Source organism: Aspergillus terreus, genomic scaffold (assembly GCF_000149615.1).
Source record: "Aspergillus terreus NIH2624 scaffold_5 genomic scaffold, whole genome shotgun sequence".
In the NCBI taxonomy this organism is placed as follows: domain Eukaryota; kingdom Fungi; phylum Ascomycota; class Eurotiomycetes; order Eurotiales; family Aspergillaceae; genus Aspergillus; species Aspergillus terreus.
Genome location: NT_165928.1, coordinates 523,248 through 541,639, shown reverse-complemented (window position 1 = coordinate 541,639; position 18,392 = coordinate 523,248). Strand labels below are relative to the sequence as shown.

The following is an 18,392-nucleotide window of genomic DNA, read 5'->3' as shown; positions in this document are numbered from 1 at the left end:
ACGATATCAAGGTGCGCCATGTGTGTCGCGAGACAGAGCCCCTCGTTAAGGTCCTCGACGGTTAGTCGTCCGCTGGCGATGGCTGCCGTAGTCTTTACCAGATCACCAGCATAGTACGCATCAAAAAGGCACGAGACAATGCATCATAGGCTTCCATTTTACAAATCTTCGGATTGTCAGTTCACGAGGATGGTTGGTGAGTTCATATAAATGTCGAGTATAAAATCCCACCAGAGCGCATTGTATGTAGTTCCCAACCTATTGACACCTCATATGTCTACTAAACTGGAAAAACTAAGCGATGAGTCACGGACTCTCCCCCAGTAAGAGAAGTCAAAGAAAATGGTGGAAATCAGACCAATTACGACTAATCTCGCTTATGCAAGAAGGACTAGGTCGAGCTTGATCTTGACAAGGCATTGCCATGCTAATGGGAATTCCGAGGCGATGTAACCCTCTTCTCTACTAACGTCGCCCCCAAAATCCCTTCTATTAATCAACACTGGCTGCTCTTCATCGACCTTGGATACTTCGCTGGTAACCGAACGATATAGCCATTTCCCTCGTGTTTCAGGCTTCCTATTTATCGCTTCCCAGCTTACAACAATTCGTCGATATCCTGGCTGTTACTGGCAATGGGACCTGTATGTGTATGCCACAATACTCCAAGATCGTTGCTAATATGAGTAGAAACGGCAAGGGGAATCCAGTTTGATCAGATGCCCGGCTGATATCTTGCACATGGTGCTGAAGATGCTTTCAGTCACGGAACACCGTACCCTCTGTCTGGTCAATCAGGATATCCGCGCCATCGCTGAGCCGTTCCTCTACTCGAAAATCCAATGGACTTGGCAAAAGGACCGCCCTGATTCTCCTCCCCCGATCACGCAACTCCTGCGGACTCTCCTATCCAGGCCTCAGCTGGCTGGCTATATCACAAACGTCCGCTTGGACGGCTACACCTACCGGATCGACCGTACGGGGTTTCGATGGACAATCCCTCAAATTCCGATCCCTAATGATGAACTGGACAAACCGATCGCATTCATCCAGCGCATGGGACTGCCATATAGTAAGCGTTGGATACAGGAATTGCGCGATGGTACTATAGATGCGCTTGTTGCTCTCCTATTAGCACAGCTCAGCAATTTGAGATATCTCTACCTTTCCGGGGATTTCACTCGACGGACTGTGCTGATCGGTATGGTCCTCCAATCAGCTATCTGCGAAGATTATGGGCTGCCCAACTTCGGGCGTCTCCAAGACGTGTCTTTCCTTGTCCCTCAAGGTAGGGACGAAGCTTGGGATAGAAAAATCAAAAATACAGCGGATGTCCTGCCGTTCTTCTACCTACCTAACGTCCAACGCATGTCAGCCTCGATCCAGAACCCGGACGAATTCAGGTGGTCTATTTCGCGTTTACCCGATCCTGCCAAACTGGTCTCGCTTCACCTAACCCATGTCCGGGAAGGATATCTCCGGGAACTCCTCGCAGTCACCAAAAAGCTTAGAACCCTCCGCTGGGAGTGGTATTTTGATTATGGGGTTGAAGATCAGTTTACAACGCCGATCATTGATCTTCCCAGATTGCTGCTGCGCTTTCAACTGTTCGAGATACTTTGACGGATTTGACCATCTTCGCTGACTGTGACTGTGACCCCTGCGGCGGGGATGCTTTCCGCCCTGCCGTAAAGACGGAGGGCTCGCTACATTCGATGATCAACTTTGAAATGATTCGAAACCTCCAAATCCCATGAGCATTCCTGGTGGGCTTTGTTCAAGACATGACAAAGCGATTGCCGGATGTTATTCCTAAGAATATCGAATTCCTCATTATTACCGATGACCTGGCGCTACAAAATGATGATGATAAGCAGCCACATTGGCCACTATGGGATTGGCAAGATTACGCTATTGTGGACTTGATTCAATCATGGCTGGAGAACTGGGAAGCATGCACACCGCGTCTTCGCGGCATTACTCTGCTGCTAAGCTGGATAGACACGGATATGAATGAATGGTCCCCTAGCATGAGGGACCGGCTCCGGGAGCTAGGTGCTCGGACTGGAGTGCCACTTGAAATAATCGAGTTGGACAGCTGGAAGACGCACTACAGGTAGTACGTAGCTGCCAGCATTATTCACTATCTATGGTTGGGCTTCTTTACTATCCACAAGAAGTCATTCAATGATACCCCGTTCCCGGTAGATCAATCTTCTCCGAACCTAGGATCTCTTTCCCTGACAGAATGAGCGTAGTCGCCAACTAGACCGGTAGAGCTCACATAAAGGAAGCCTTAGCTGACTCGTAGTTACCTACGTATATGGTGTCGCTTATCCCTATCCCTATTTTCCCGCCGGCCGACTGCCCGGAAAGCGATGAGTGCCGCACAGCAACTGGCGGTGGTTAGCGTATCCGGCTGGCTAGCTGCATTTGGGGCATTAGGGCTCTTTCTCATGTGATCATTCGCTTGCATTCATGCTCTGATTGTTTCTAGTACCTTGTCTGGATGTCTAAGCGAAGACAGAGTCGCACCAAGGTTATTTGCTAACTAGATTTACTGCTGTTAATGGCTCGTTTTGATTGTAGATTGGTGATTCCTTCTGTCTTACCAGCAGTAAGAGGTTATTCCTATGCATGTTTCAGCTTACTGTAGCATAGTGGCTTGTGGAGATGGAATGCGGATTCTTTCAGTAGCTCGTTCAAGAAAACGGCAGTCCCTCTGCATAAGACATTCCGCGTAGAGGTCCGCTGGGCGATAGATGTGCGAAACCCATGCGCAAAAACTCTGAAGGAGTGCTATAATAGGGTTTGCTATCTTTTCCTGCTGTTTCAGCAAAGACTCGACATGACACATTGTTCCAGGTTTGTTAACGCCCGTGCTCGCCGCTAAATTGAGCTACCATAGCCCTGATATAGTCGCTATCTGCGCCCGGGCAAAGTACCTAGCCCGCCCTACCTCTGGCTGACCCCGCCTAGAACTTTCTCATACAACGATATTTGCCAACTGTTTTCTTTGTACGCACTAGAACCTCCACGCTAAATCAGAGGCATCCTCCCAACACGTAGGCGCCAGATACTTCACACACAAGCGCTGAAAATGTCACCACCAACCGAGAAAACATTCGGCATCTATGAGCTCGCCGAGCGGGTCCTCCTACACCTAGACGATCATCTGGAAATGATCCGGGGCCAGCGCGTTTGTCGTACCTGGAGAGATGTTATCCAAACATCCCCGGCCCTCCAGAAGGCCTGCTGGTATCAAACCGAAATTGCCAATGACGCTCAAATGCAGCCAGTCCCTATACGTGGTGAAATATGGAAATTAAACCCTGCTTTCAACCGAATAGGCGTCTCAGTATCTAAAGATACATCAACGAACGCGGACTGGGTAGGCCAGCTTCAGGATAAGGGAGATTTCAGTTTGGAGGAACAGATCTACGATGAATCTGGATCATGGACGACTATGCTGGCCACGCAGCCTCCCTGCCAGCGGATGCTGGTGGAATGCTACAGCGACTATTCCGATGATCAGACAATGTAAGAAGTCCTGTGGCCTTTGCTGGAAACCCTCAAACTGATACAGAGCCAAGGACCTATCTTATTGTATCTATGACACGCTATCTTCTTATGGGCGATATCATGGCCGTCTTAGCGGAGTGTCAGAACCGACAGCGATGCGGCCTGGATCGCTGGACTGCGATACGCCACTACACGGGCCGATTAATCCGATGGGAAGGAAGTGGCTGGGACTCCTATAACTGGGCAGCTCTTGACAGAATGCCGGATGATGTCTCGATTAAAGTTGCAGTTGAGCTGCCTTGGGGAGTAACAGGATATCCAACTTTTTCTCTCCAACGCCTCAACGGCAGCAAAGACTTTCTGCATGAAATGATCCTGCATAGAATGATAACGGATGAAGGGCAGGAATATGAGTGGGACTCTAGACATGCAAATAAACCTGTATGCCAGACAGAGTACAAGGCAAATCTGTTGGTTGTACGGGAGCATCAGCAAGGATATCTGTCATATTGCAGTCATATCTTCCGCCTGCTATCAGATATAGAACGACCAACATAGTGTACTTCCTTTTAGAAGGAGACCACAACTCCACCAAACCTCTCAATGAATTGCCATTATCTCAACCTTTAGATTACTTCATATTGTTAATGATTCTAGTAGCAGCTCTACTCTGTTATTGGATGACTTTTGTGCTATCGCACGTGACCGATTAATCATCTCCTCACGTGAGCGTCCTCCTCTCAGCGCTCCATGAGGCTCATCGCGACGACGACATTTACCATCAGCAACGACGACCGTGATACATTAGCTACGAAGCCCGAAATCGCACTACTCTTCATCCTCCTCGTGATCAGTCGCGCGATCCCCACCGTCCAGTCAGATCATGACCGCCATGACCGACTGCTAATCGAACAACCCAGCCCACCAACCCGTTACTCCGTACGAGTCAACTCGCACCACTCACTTATCCCCTCCTCACGCGCAAATCACCCAAATGCCCTCTGCAAACAAAGGCAAAGGCAAGGGCCGCGACGTGCGCCCCTCACGAAGCCGCAACACCACGCCAAGTTCAAGTTTCAGCGCGGGCCCACCGACCGCAACCTCGGCCGCCAGCTACCTCGACAACGACGCCTCGAGGCTGTTCGTCCCGGCGACCGTGCAGTATGCCGAGATCCTCGATCGCATGGGCGGCGTCGGCCCCATCCCCGACTCCAAGTCCCTCGAGTCCCTGATGGACCACCTCAAGACACTTAGTCAGCTGGCCGAGACGCGTGGGGATGCCTGCAACGCAAGCATCCGAGAGCTCTCGCAAAAGCGCAAGGAGGTGGTCGATGATGCGGAGCCGCTGGAAGGCGAGCGAGTGAAGATGAAGCGCGAGGCAGACGATGAAGAGGAGGATTCGCGCGCGCTGAAGGGGGGCAAGTTGAAGAAGCGGAAGGAACGCGGCAGTAGCTCCAAGGAGGACCGGCCGTTGACGCATGGGGCGCATGATGTCGCTCGTCAGGATGGCGGCGAGACGAAGATCGAAGGTGGTGAGTTGTCTGCTCTGGTACTGATAAGGGATAGGCGCTTACTTGTATAGCTGCTTCGCCGTTGTCGAAGAAGTCGAAGAATATCTCGGAATCACCAATGTCGCCTCCAGGTTTGACATCGCCTCGTGTTAAAGGCGACGACGCAGAGAATGCCGAATCGCCGGGATCAGACGATAGCGAAGAATCGCACCAGCCTGAGCCTGCGCCGGCCGTGCCCCAGGTTCAAGTATTTGGCCCTAACCCTCTGAAATTCGACGACCCGACCATCTACCACATCCGAGACGTCACACCAGACATGACCGATGAAGAGAAAAAGGAGATCTACTGCGTCAGCCGGTTCCCGCGGAGCGACCTCAGCCATCTGATGGCCGGCACGCCGCCAGACCGGGACTTTAGTAATTCCAAACCTGCCAGTCAGGTCAATGCCAACACATTTCTCAGCTACATCGAGCCATACGTGCGTCCGCTGACGGAGGAAGATATCGCTTTCCTCAAAGAAAAGGTTCGTCCGTCTGTCGCCATGCTATCAGCCCCATCTAACAGAAACAGGGCGACCGAACCACACCGTTCATCATGCCGCGTCGCGGCAAAAGACACTACAGCGAGATCTGGGCCGAAGAAGACGGCATCATGAGCTCAGACCAAACCAACGGCGACAAAGACCGTCTCCCCCTGAACCAAGGCCGCGGAAACATCGACCAACTCACAGACGACACCGCCGAAACGGACAAAGTCTCCGTCGGGCCTCTCGTCAGCCGCCTCTACTCCCTCCTCCGCTACGAGCACCGCGCCCCGCCTGACGAAACCACCAACACGAACGGCACCGCCGCCAACGGGGACGCCTCCGTCAACGGCGACGCCATGGACCTCGACAACCCGCTCGGCGACACGAATACAGAAACCAACCCCAACGGGAACCCCGCCTCCACAAACCCGGCTAACAAACCGCTCGCATCCGCGACCTCCTTCCCAGACGCCTCGCCGAACGGCTTCAAAGTCCCCGCCGCGAAGCTAGACCACGCACAGCTGGACGAGCGCCTCAAAGCCGAACTCCGCCACGTGGGGTTCCTCGGCCCAGACGACAACCCCGACTACGACGCGCACTACGACGACGACATCGCGCAGCGCCTGCGCCTGCTGCAGAGCGAGCTGAAGAAGCAGATGATCACGAACAGCTCGCGCAAGGCGCGCCTGCTGGACATCGCCCGCGAGCGCATGGCCTACCAGGAGTACATGACCATCCACGACGACCTCGACTCGCAGGTGCAGCAGGCGTATCTCAAGCGCACCCGCACCCTCGGCAAGAGCAAGAAGGGCTCCCAGGCGAAACACCGCCCCGGCGGCGCCGGCGGCGGCAGCCACGTCGTCAGCGCTGCGGGCGTCGGGCGGCCGGCTATTGGAGACGTGGCGCGCACGCTGATGGACCGGCGCAAGCGCTGGCGCGACTGTATTGGGCCGGTGTTCAAGGACTGCAAAACGTCTGTGCCTAGTCGGACCGAGAGCGTGTTTGAGCCGTCGTTGATGGCAGAGATTGAGAAGTCGGAGTTGGAGGGGTGGGATGAGGAGCAGGAGTAATCTAGTTGCTTGCCTAGCGTACTTTTGGATTATTGGCATGATTGAATGGCGGGCGGCGCATGGCACTGGCGTTGGTTGGGTTGTACATCGCACATAACGAATCAATGGATTTTGGAAGGATAGGATAAACAAACAAACACGGTCTACGTAAAGCATATTGGGTATCTAACTAAAGCATATCAACGATGTATAATGAGCACCTCGCCGGGATACCGCTTCAAGCGCGCGGTCAGCTCCTTCTCGCTCATCTCCAGCTCCGTGCAGATCTGATCAAAACAATGCTGTCCATCGAGATACTTCGACAGCGTCTTGTCATCGACATAATCCTCATCCTCGTCGTCATCCTCCTCACCCAGCAGCCCCGACCGACTCCCGCTGTGCGCCGAGCTGGCCGCCTGCGCAATAGGCGCGGGGTCTTCGCCGGCACTCGTGGCGTAGGGGGTATTCGTGCCGGTGCCGGGCCCGCGCGAGGACGGGCCGCTGGCGACGAGACCAGAAGACGAGGACTTCATGACCGGGGCGGGCAGCCCCGTGGCATAGGCGTACTTGTGCACGCGGTACAGGAAGCCCTTGATGATGCCGAAGGTGATGAAGCGGCGGATGTCGATGTGCGCGAGCTGCCGGCTGTGCTGCATGTACCACTGTTTCACGTTCTGGCCCTGTTTGAGGCTGGCGTACAGCTCGACGAGGCCGACGCCGTCGACGACGTCAGGGACGGCCGGGGCGGCGTCGGCGTCGGGGGAGACGTGGTGGTGCGGGTCTGTCGCGACGGAGCTGGGGAGGGGGGACGGGCTGCGGCTGGAGCTGGTGAGATCGCTTGCACCTGGCGCGGGGGCGTCTTCGACGGGCGGCCAGACGGCGTCCGGGTCGGTGAAGCGCGGGGGGTTGGTAAGGGAAGCGGTGGTGGTGGGGGCGAAGAGGGTGTTGACGTAGCGGGCACATTCGCGCTGCATGTCCTCGTCGGAGGCGATGGAGGAGCTGAACTGGGCGGTGGGGGCGTAGATGGCGGAGAAGGAGAAGATGTCCAGCAGGAACAGACAGCCGTAGTAGAGGAGGTGGCGGACGGCGCGGCAGGTCAGGGAGAAGTCTGTGTCGGCGAGGATGGAGATGATGCGGACGCTGTTGACGCCGTTGATGTGCGGGACGATCTGGGCGTGTTAGTTGTGGTGGATTGGGGGTGGAGGGGTGTCGTACGCGCTGCATGGTGAGGTCCCAGTTCTCGTCCATGAAGGTCTGGTAGCGGACGGTGAAGAGGGGGACATGCCAGGCCCGGACGTGCGGCGGCGACGGGTATATCGGGAAGAGCTTGATGTTCAGGGTGTTCAAGTCGTCTGCGGAATTAGTGATGGACGCAGGATCGGGACGGGTGGACCGGTACCTATCGGGATCATGCATTCGCAGTAGTTGTTCAGATCTTCCATCAGCGTCTCACACAAGCTGTAGACCTTGCCCTCGCCGCTCTTGGAGTGGTCGCGCGACAAGAACCCGCTCTGCTCCTCGAGGCCGTGCATGAGATCGGCGAGTTTCTGGACGACGCTCTTGTACGTGCTGAAGTCGTCCTCCTCCGCGAGGACGATGCAGAAGTTGAAGATGAACTCATTGCGATCGTAGCGGACGGATTTCATGCAGATCGGGTAGCCCAGGATGCGGTAGCCGTTGGTGCACACGTGGATCAGGTTTCCGCAGAGCTCCTGTCGGGGGATCACGAAAAAGGAGATGTCGGAGAAAGTGAGAAAGAGCGGCTGCGAGGGAGCGGTCGCGGACGGAACGATAGCGCCATCGGGGACTTGGTGGACGACCTTGGGGCCTAAGAGTGGGTTAGTTTGATGCAGTGCGTAGAGCTGCGGTGGACGAACCCTCTTGCGTATCGAATTTGCTGTAGAAGATGGCTTTGATCATGGTGTTTAAGCGGAGGACAGATTGAGACGTGTAGTTCGTCTCAGGGGTGAATTGATCGAGCGTAGCAACGCATCTTGCACAATGGACGCGGTGGTGGTGGTGGTGGTTGTGAGGAGAAGTTGAAGATGAAGTTGAAGTTGGGTGGAGTCGGAGTCGCGGGGAGCTCGCCGGATGGAGAAGTAAGCTTAGTGCGGGTCGTCGATCGCTGTTTATTACGAACACTCAATCCATCCGGATTCATATCGTGGGATTAATTATCGAAATACTCCGGAGTATTGCATTTTCCCTTGATCCCTCATTAATAGCTATTTTATGCAGACCGAGCAAACGCCGAAACAACAGGGTATTAGCAACACATCCAGGTGCGGATCTATCAGGCGAGATAAAAGAGATACGGTCGAAAAGATGCGTGAAAGAAAAGAGAAGAAAAAGCAACACCGCTAAGCGCCATTCATGCATGGAGGAAAACAACCATCTCAGATGGTCTACCGCGCCGCCCCCGACGGCGAATGGGGCGGACGTCGGATGGCAATGTTAGTGGAGATCATGTTAGACGCGGGAAGGGCAAAGGGCCGAGAAAAAGAAGTAGGTGGTCGCGTTCGGGTCCGGTTCAGCTGGGGCACCGGCATATCGTAGAGAAAGTTCAGTGGTTGACCGGTGCGAATGGCATTCAGGACGTCCGTATAGCTCCCCCGTTCCCGGGCTTCCTTCAGCCATTGCTCCCAATCTTCATCCAGGGGCACATTGGCGCCTTGTTCGCGTGCCGCACTCGCAGCCAACAGCCGATGGTTCAGGGCCACTCCACAGCTCTCCATCTCGTCGTCGCTGAACTCGTCTTCGACAGGACGCGGCAGATCGCAGTCCACACCACGGTCATCGACCACGACGTCCAAATCGACGGCGTGCTCGGAGGTCTCGATTGAAACGGGTTGTTTTTCGACCCGCTCGGGCCCATTATCGTAATGCACCTCGATGGAAGGGAGAGGCGGGGGCGTGGCCGGGCGGATAGAGTCGGCGGTGGTGTCGCGCACCTTGATCCCCTCTTCCTTTTCGTAGCGTTCGCGCGCCGACTTGGTACCTTCCCAACGACAGAGCGAAGCGATCTCCTTCTCCGTCAAACCCAGTTCATCGAAGACCTTGAACAGACGGCGATGCCAGTGGAAGCGACTCAATCTCATGCGATGGGGCGGATAGGAGTAGTCGAGACCGGGGTACTGCGCCTCAATACTATCGAGGGAGCCATAGAACGTGGAGGTTTCGATGCGCACTTCCGGCACCAGGTTGCGAGTGATATGGGCGGAGAAGGTGGCGGGATCACTCGTTCGAGGACGAGGAAAGGTCGCGCTATGCACGATCTGAGCCAGCGATGGTTTGTGCATGATTGGGAGATGACGAGGGGGGGAAACAATTGAGCGGAGAGAGGAGAGACAGGGGAATTATCGAATTTATTATTGAATTTATCGCCGAAAGTGAATGGGGACGGAAAGGGGATCGGGATCAGCTGAAATCGGAACTAAAATTAGGCAGGGGAACAAAAGGCCGTTTCAAGGGGAAAAGCCAAAATAAAGAGGCGAGATGCCCATGCCACGCTGTGTCTGTTTGCGGAAATCAGGGGAGACCATCAATCAATAGTGGGAATTCATTCACTGCACGGGTCGGAGGATTCGGAGTCTGAAGCGAATTCTGATTCTATTACGAACGCAACGATGATGTGGATGAGACGAGAGGAGAATTTATAAGAGAACCACGACATCTGACCAACAGAGGCAAATGACCAGCGAAGCAGCGGACCGGACGAGACTGCGTTGGCGGCTGCATGGCCACTTGTCGAGGCCGTCAAGGTCGGTCGGTAATCAGCTCGGACAAGGCATGCTGGCCGTCCCACTGGAGCCGCCGTCGATTGATTTAGCGTGGAATCCAGCTTAGTGGCCATACAGATAGTGCGTAGGGAGTAATCAGAACGAGACCAATGTAGATGTTGCGCCGCTGATTGGCGATGCTGGATTACCCGATCGGGGAGCTCACGTGGGGCGTCCTGAGGCATTCCCTTTCTTTCTTTCTCTATACAATAGAGTAACTATACTTCATCCGTCTACTTCTCGCTTCTCTTCTCTTCTCTCCATCTTCTCCTCCCCTTCGCTTCGCTTCCCTTCATCCATGTCTACCTTTGACGGCGTCATCCACGAATTCCCCTTCATCCAAAGTCCGCCTATGCCCCACCCCCACCTCTACTTCTCGCTTTACTAACATTCGCAGTTGACTACTTTCGCAAGAATCCTGACCGTCCCGCACCGCTCGCGTGCTTCCTCAGTCATGTTCACAGCGATCATCTCCAGGGCCTCGAGTCCTTCCGGGCTCCCTTCATCTACTGTTCGGCCGCCACGCGGGATCTCCTCCTGCGCATTGAGAAGTACCCCCACCGCATGAACTTCTCCAAGGGGATCCTCGAATCCCGCCAGTTGCACTACAAGCATCTGTCCAAGCTTCTGAGACCCATCCCGTTGAACACCCCAACGGTGATCGAACTCACTCCCCGCTTGTCCATTCGCGTCACGCTTCTCGATGCCAACCACTGCACCGGGGCCGTGATGTTCCTGATCGAAGGCGATGGGAAAGCTATCCTCTACACCGGTGATATCCGGGGTATGTTTACCTAGCTCTTCCTCTTCCCGAATTGACAAACTAACATCCCCAGCTGAACCTTGGTGGGTCAATAGCCTGGTCCGGCACCCCATTCTCCTCCCCTACACTCTCGGGAGCAAGCGTCTAGACAAGATTTATCTCGACTCCACTTTCGCCCGCGCATCCCATATCTACCGCACTTTTCCTTCGAAGGCCGAGGGTCTCGCCGAGCTCTTGCAGAAGGTCGCCTCTTACCCAGACGACACGGTCTTCTACTTTCGCGCCTGGACCTTTGGCTACGAAGAAGTATGGATGGCACTATCCGCATTTCTCAATTCCAAAGTACGTCCTTCTCCCTTCTCCTACCTCATCGTAGCAATTGACTAATCCCACCAGATTCACGTCGACCGCTACCAAATGGGTCTCTATCGATCCCTCACCTCCAGGGACGGCGAAGGCGCCGCCCTCTGCGGCTTCGAACTCGGCAACCGGTTCATCCCAGGCTGTTTGAGCGAGGACGAGCACTCCCGTATTCACAGCTGCGAACCAGGCGTGCACTGTGCCTCTATTCCATCCCCAAACACCGTCTACGTCACTCCAATCGTCAACCGCACTGCAGACGGCACTCGCATCCCTGAGGTGGGCGCAGGCGGCGGTGGCGGCGACCTCTACCAGGTCCATGAGCTCGAGCTCCCGGATCAATCTGCTGTCGAGCAGCTCGAGAAACTATGTCTTGAGCGAGTAACCGACGGACAAGTCCTCTCACAAATGCGACAGCGACTCAACGCGGCCTTCCACTCCAAACGCAAGGCCCTCCCGCTAGATGCCTACGGAGTTAAAGACGACCAGGATGTCCCGCTCGAACACCTTGTAGACATGCTCACCCGACGTCCAGACCCCGCAGATACAGCCACCCTCCCCAAAACCATTGTGTGTCCGCCATACCCTTCCCAAGAAACGCAAACTAACTACTTCAGCACTTCCCATACTCACGCCACTCTTCCTATTCTGAATTATGCGCCCTCATCGCCATTTTCAAGCCCAAAGACATCATCCCCTGCACCGTCGACCCGCTGACCTGGGACGAAGACGTCTCCATGCAGTACCTCTTCGGCCACCTCTGTTCAGGCAACACGTTCGTCCACGACGAATACATGCGCATGCTCCTCGCCACGGACGGCGAGCTCCGCGCGCGAAAGCGTGCCCGTCAAGAGACTGATTCTTTCCAATCCACTCAGTCGAGCCGAGGGGATGACAGTCGTCGCGTGCCTTCAGTGGCAATCCCGTCCCCATCAGATGGTATCCCCAATCCATCGTCGCTAGAAACGATCGACGACCCCATGGATATCAACCTCCCTATAGCTGTGTCTACCGCTCCGGAAAGAGAGCATACGAAGCGAAGAGGCCTCCGTCACGCATGGGATGTGCTGGCGGCATCGCGCGCGGACAACGTCCTGCTTGCGCCTCTACCCTGGACAGACGGGAGTAGCTCCCTCTTTGCGGAGAATCAAGACACCCCTACACACGATGGACAACCCGCGGACACACGTTCGGAAGACGAATCAGAGGAGAGTCCCAGCCAGACGCTCTCGATCTCCTCATCTGCTTTTGCTTCTCAAGAGAAGCAACCAAATGAGGATCCTCATGACGGGTTTTCCGACACCAATACGCCCGTCGGCGATACACCCTCACTGCAGCGGAGTACCTCGGCGCGTACGCGGAGAGCCGCGTATCTCGCTGCGCGAGCAGACAGCTACGAAGCCTGGGCGGCGATGTCGCTTGTTTCCGCAGGGAACAATCACGCCGAAGAAGAGATTGAGCTGTAAGCTACCGTCACCCATCGTTGTATGCTTGACTACTTCATCACGAGACAAGATACCCCTGAACGAATGTACGATGCAATGAAAGATAGATCATTATTCATGAACCATAACCACTTATGCAAATCATCCTATCTGTACAAAAGAAAGAACAGCAAAAGGTATCATAAAGAAAAGAACCGCACCACACTAGTATACGAAGAAATCCTGCGTGAGCGGGAGCGCTCCCGCCGGCGCAGCATCGCAGAGAACCCCGTCCGCCTCGACACGGTAGCTCTCCGGATCGACCTTCATCTTGGGCATCGTGTCGTTGTGTTTCATGTCGGCTTTGGTGACGGAACGGCAGCCCTTGACTGCTTCGATACGCTTCTTCAGTCCGTAGGTCTGCACGATGCCGAGGTCGATGGAGGCTTGCGACACCCACATGATCGAGGTGCCGGGGACGTGGCCCTATTTTTGTTAGTCATCTTCGTTAAGTTGATAATCAAGGAAGCTTGGGAACGTACGCCAAACTGCGGTCGCATAATGACCGGCTCGATGGTGGGAATGGATCCGTTGGGATCACCCTGTCAACAAAGTTAGCCATGTATTCAGATAAAGAGCAAGGAAGGTAGTGTGAAATACCATCTGCGCCGCCACGATCGTCCCACTCTTCAACACCTGAGTCGGCTTGGTGCCGAATGAGCTGGGATGCCAGATAACCAGGTCGGCGACCTTGCCGACCTCAATGCTACCAATGAGATGGGCCATGCCCTGGGCGATGGCTGGGTTGATGGTGTACTTGCTGATGTAGCGCTTGACGCGGAAGTTGTCGGCGCCGGTGCCCTCGTCCTCGGGCAGCGGGCCGCGCTGCTCCTTGTTCTTGTGGGCGGTGTTCCAGGTGCGCAGGATGACCTCGCCGCAGCGGCCCATGGCCTGCGAGTCGGACGACATCATACTGATGGCACCCAGATCGTGTAGCACGTCCTCGGCGGCGATGGTCTCGGCGCGGATGCGGCTCTCGGCGAAGGCCACGTCCTCGGCGATATTCTTCGACAGGTGGTGGCACACCATCAGCATGTCCAGGTGCTCGTCGAGCGTGTTCATGGTGAAGGGCCGGGTGGGGTTGGTACTGCTGGGGAGCACGTTGGCGTGCTCGACCACGCGGATGATGTCCGGGGCGTGGCCGCCGCCGGCACCCTCGGTGTGGTAGGTGTGGATGGTGCGGTTCTTGAAGGCCTGGATGGTCTGTTCGACGAAGCCGGACTCGTTGAGCGTGTCCGTATGGATCATGCACTGCACGTCGTACTTGTCGCACATCTGCAAGCACGAGTCGATGGCCGCCGGGGTGGAGCCCCAGTCCTCGTGCAGCTTGAGACCTGCGGCGCCGGCATGGATCTGCTCCTCAATACTGAGCCCTTCGCAGTCGTTACCCTTGCCGGTGATGCCGATATTGACCGGGAGGTGGTCAGTGGCCTGGATCATCTGGCGCATGTGCGTGGGGCCTGGCGTGCAGGTAGTCGCGTTCGTGCCGGTCGAGGGGCCGGTGCCACCGCCCAGCATTGACGTGATACCAGAAGCGAGCGCCTCGTCGACCTGCTGGGGACAGATGAAGTGGATGTGAGTGTCGAAGCCGCCCGCGGTGACGATTTTGTTCTCGCCGGCGATGACGTCGGTAGAGGATCCGACCACCATGTCAGGGTGCACGCCGTCCATAATATCAGGGTTTCCAGCCTTTCCGATGCCCACGATGACACCGTTGCGGATGCCGATATCCGCCTTGTAGATTCCCGTCCAGTCGATGATCAACGCGTTCGTGACCACGGTATCCAGGCAGTCCTTGGACGACCGTCCGGACGCTTGCGCCATGCCATCACGGAGACTCTTCCCGCCGCCAAAGGAGCACTCGTCGCCGTACATAGTGTAGTCTTTCTCGACGCGCACCCACAGGTTGGTCAAGCCGAGGCGGACCAGGTCCCCGGTGGTCGGGCCGAACATGCGGGCGTAGATCTCGCGGTCCATGGTGAAGGGTTCCACGAGGGCGGCATCCGCCGTCGGGTCCGGAGTATGCGCGAAGCCTTCCACCTGGAGACGCTGCATGATCTCTTCGGCGCGCGCAAGATCCACCTTGCCCGAAGCGATAAAATTGCCTCCCTTGATGACGCGATTGCCGGCGATTTCCACGAGAGTCACGGTCTTGGTGTCGCCCGGTTCGAACCGCACGGAGGTGCCGGCGGGGATGTCCAGTCGGTAACCGTAGGCGCGCAGACGGTCGAAGTGGAGCTGGGGGTTGGTTTCGATGAAGTGGTAGTGGGAGCCGACCTGGATAGGGCGATCGCCCTTGCTCATAACCTTGAGCTTGATGCGCTTGCGGCCGGCGTTCAGGGTGATGCGCTCGTTCTTGACCGGGATGACGGCGCCGGGCATCTTCTCGAGCTCGTAGTCCTCGGGTTTGGGATCCGGGAAGGCGTCGGACGGAGGCACGGGGAGGAAACTGCCGTAGAGGGCCTTTTCGAGGTCGCCATCGTCGCTACTGATCGGATGGTGGACGGTGACGAGATAGGTGCCGGTGGGGAAGGTTCCCTCGACCTGGAGTTCGATGAGGGTGAAGGGGACGGAGGGGAGGACATGACGACGACCCAGCATGGTCTTCCCGATGGACATGAGATCGGCGACGGAGTAGTGGCCATCGCGGATGAGCTGGGGGTAGCGTTAGTGTGGTGAAACACGGAGAGGCAGTCTGGGGAGTTTCATGTACCTCCTGCAGGTTGGAGGAGATCAAGGCCTATGAGAGGGTGGGATGGGTCAGTGGGTTGTTGATCCGATGTCGCACGATAGATATGGAAGTGGGTTACGTACGACGGCCTCCGCATGGTTGAGTCGCACACCACGGGCCAGGCGCCGTTGGGCGAGGAAGCCCAGCTGCGAGATGGCGAGCTTGTCAAGCTAGAAGATATTAGATATGAGCATTGTATTTTGATTGTTTGTGGTTGTGTGGAGGGAGAGGAGAGGGATACCTCTTTCGGGATGAGATGCATCCTCAGAGCGCAACCGGGGGAGATTTCTTGGCCAGCGAATCACCAACACGCCCGCGGACGATCTAAGGCCAGAGCCAATCACGCGCCAGGAATTGCACACAGAAACACAGCAAATTACCCTGGTAAGGTAGAGAGTACGGTCCTGGGGAAGAAAGGTGGCGAGGAACCAGATATCACCCCGGACACGGCAGGGCTGGGGTTCAAGAAGGAGGGGGGATGACGAAAAGAAAAACCGGAGAAGACGACGGAAGCGAAAGAGAGAAAGAGAAAGAGAAGGAAGAAGAAGAAGAAGAAGAAGCCGGCGAACTCCGCAGACGACGGCGAGGGGGCCGGCAACGGGGATTAAAAGAGAGAACAGAAAAGAGGGCGGGTTCGTTGGCCAGACGGCCGAGATAAGCTGATAAGGGCCGTTCGGCCTCTGGTTGGCCGCGGGTGCTGTTGAATAAGAAGCTTACCTTAGTTCTACTGGTAGATTCGTATAGTGTCTACCTATACTGTCTGTATCTTGTAGCCAAGTCGTGTTCCTGGTCTATATCAGCCATCCTATACCCATGCATGTATGGACGTACTCCGGAGTAGTATCTCCACCTGCAGATGCACGACAGTCCGAATGCCGACTCACGGAATCCACGTAATGCCTACGACTAATGACTCCACTCTTCATAACTCCATAGTATAAACCTACGGAGTACTCAGAGTATGGAGTACTTAAAGTAGGTAGGACTATCCATACTATATAGTACGTACTGGCAAAGCACTTTTCATTCAAAGATACACCCGAAATCACCGCTAAACACATAGCGCGAAACATAGCGCAAAACCAGTCCAACCGCAATCCAATTACCTTACTCCTGTCCATCCACCTCACTCTTACGCTTCTTCTTCGCCCGCTTGGTCGTCTCTTTCGGTGCCTCACCCCCGCCCAGAGACTTGCGACCCGCCGCCGCCGGAGTCGATGCCTCGTCCTTCTGCGCAGCCGCCGCCGCCTTGGGTCCACGCTTCCGCTTCTCCGGCGAGGCCTTCTTCTCGGGCGACGCCTTCTTCTCCGCGGGGGTCTTGGCCTCCGGCGCCGGGATCTTGGGCGTCTCGGCCTGCTTGGGGGTAGACTTCACCTCGCTGCGACGACGCTTGCCGCTGCGCGGGGGGGTGGGCTCGCGCGGGGGCTCGGCCGCGAGGTCATCATCACCAGTCTCGTCGGACTCCTCGGCGTTGGTCGCCTCGGCCTCCTGCTGGAGCTGGTTGGCGGCGCGCGCATCATCCGTGATGGGCAGACCGGCCTTGTAGAGGCGCATGCGCTCCTTGTAGAGAGCTAGGTTCTCTGCATACATCTGCTTCCAGACCTGTTTCTTCGTCAGTACGTAGTACACATGAACAACGGAAAGGAGGGACGCACATCTCGCTCAGCCTGAGGCATCGTCTGCCAGCGGCGGGTGCCCTCGTCGGAGACCTCCTTGGGCCGGGCGCCGGACCCCAGCTCGGCGGAGATCTTGGCGCGGTTGTGCTGCATGTACAGGAAGAACGGGGTCAGGGCGCGCTTGGGCGCATTGGGGTCGTGGGGGGCGCGCTTGCGCTTCTTCTTGCCGCCGACTTCGCCGACCTCGGACTTTGCGCCGGGGCTGGTCGCGCGCGCGCCGCCGAAGCCAGGGAACCCGAAGAGACCATTCTCTTGCAGGAGGTTGGCAATGTTGGCCAGGGGTCCGTCCTCGAGGTCGGACGAGCCGCGGAGGACGGTGTTGGAATGGTTGATGTAGGCTTTGGACACTTCGGCCACTGCCGCCTGCAGTTGCATCAACGTGGCGAGGACCTGAGGGAGTTAGTATGGTTGTTGTGGGTGGAATTGGGCGTAAGGATGCCGGGTGGCGCGCCTGGACGAGGCTCCCGGAATTGCGCCGGGGACGCGTCTGGGCATGGCGGGAATGGGGTGGGTTGTACGATGAACAGAGGTACAGGATGGGGTAGAAAATAATAAATGTCAAGGGAAGAGCGAATGAGAATGAACGATAGTATCGTCCATACTAAAATCGCAAAGAAAAAGAAGGCAAAAAAGGGCTTGGTTATGGGTGGCATCGCAGGTTTGTTTACGAACGCGCCGATGCGACCGCGACGGGGCGCCAGTGCAGGCGCAACATCACCGCGACACCACCACCACCATCACCGCCACCCAACGCACTGGAATGACCAATGAAAAGAATGACTTACATGGTCGCGGGTTCTGGTAAAATCATCAATATCGACGGAGACCGTCGTTTCTCCAGCCTTGGGGTCGTCTTTGGGCGACATGTTGTGTAAATCCACGTAGTCGTGGGGAGTCGGTGCCGGGAGGTAAGGGAACGGGGGATTGGGGGGAGTTGAAAAGGAAAGAATTTTCGGCGGCGGGGGGCGCGGGAAGAGGGGGGACTACCCTC

The 18,392-nt window shown here is 56.1% G+C and overlaps 6 protein-coding genes across 6 annotated transcripts; 3 read left to right on the top strand and 3 right to left on the bottom strand.

Moving 5' to 3' along the window:
• Positions 1 to 635: 635 nt before the first annotated feature.
• ATEG_03753 (uncharacterized protein) lies at positions 636 to 1,623 on the top strand (the record flags this gene model as incomplete). The annotated part of the gene is made up of 3 exons (XM_001212931.1): positions 636 to 644; positions 691 to 1,072; positions 1,220 to 1,623. 3 exons carry the CDS (start codon positions 636 to 638, stop codon positions 1,621 to 1,623), a joined length of 795 nt encoding a protein of 264 aa, XP_001212931.1.
• A 1,477-nt stretch (positions 1,624 to 3,100) lies between these two features.
• On the top strand, positions 3,101 to 6,629 carry ATEG_03752 (histone acetyltransferase NGG1; the record flags this gene model as incomplete). The annotated part of the gene is made up of 6 exons (XM_001212930.1): positions 3,101 to 3,540; positions 3,594 to 3,992; positions 4,153 to 4,247; positions 4,443 to 5,054; positions 5,105 to 5,556; positions 5,598 to 6,629. The coding sequence occupies 6 exons, from the start codon at positions 3,101 to 3,103 to the stop codon at positions 6,627 to 6,629; spliced, it is 3,030 nt and encodes a 1,009-aa protein (XP_001212930.1).
• Positions 6,630 to 6,977: 348 nt separating this feature from the next.
• ATEG_03751 (nitrogen permease regulating protein NPR2) lies at positions 6,978 to 8,528 on the bottom strand (the record flags this gene model as incomplete). Its single annotated transcript, XM_001212929.1, has 5 exons — positions 6,978 to 7,109; positions 7,145 to 7,777; positions 7,824 to 8,007; positions 8,064 to 8,436; positions 8,486 to 8,528. 5 exons carry the CDS (start codon positions 8,526 to 8,528, stop codon positions 6,978 to 6,980), a joined length of 1,365 nt encoding a protein of 454 aa, XP_001212929.1.
• A 485-nt stretch (positions 8,529 to 9,013) lies between these two features.
• Positions 9,014 to 9,907, bottom strand: ATEG_03750 (uncharacterized protein; the record flags this gene model as incomplete). The annotated part of the gene is made up of 1 exon (XM_001212928.1): positions 9,014 to 9,907. The coding sequence occupies one exon, from the start codon at positions 9,905 to 9,907 to the stop codon at positions 9,014 to 9,016; it is 894 nt and encodes a 297-aa protein (XP_001212928.1).
• Positions 9,908 to 10,685: 778 nt separating this feature from the next.
• ATEG_03749 (putative DNA repair protein) lies at positions 10,686 to 12,976 on the top strand (the record flags this gene model as incomplete). The annotated part of the gene is made up of 5 exons (XM_001212927.1): positions 10,686 to 10,731; positions 10,785 to 11,171; positions 11,224 to 11,492; positions 11,547 to 12,080; positions 12,128 to 12,976. 5 exons carry the CDS (start codon positions 10,686 to 10,688, stop codon positions 12,974 to 12,976), a joined length of 2,085 nt encoding a protein of 694 aa, XP_001212927.1.
• Positions 12,977 to 13,531: 555 nt separating this feature from the next.
• On the bottom strand, positions 13,532 to 18,054 carry ATEG_03748 (urease Ure; the record flags this gene model as incomplete). The annotated part of the gene is made up of 8 exons (XM_001212926.1): positions 13,532 to 15,649; positions 15,708 to 15,734; positions 15,809 to 15,895; positions 16,106 to 16,422; positions 16,630 to 16,668; positions 16,862 to 17,327; positions 17,381 to 17,791; positions 18,004 to 18,054. 8 exons carry the CDS (start codon positions 18,052 to 18,054, stop codon positions 13,532 to 13,534), a joined length of 3,516 nt encoding a protein of 1,171 aa, XP_001212926.1.
• Between the last annotated feature and the right edge of the window lie 338 nt (positions 18,055 to 18,392).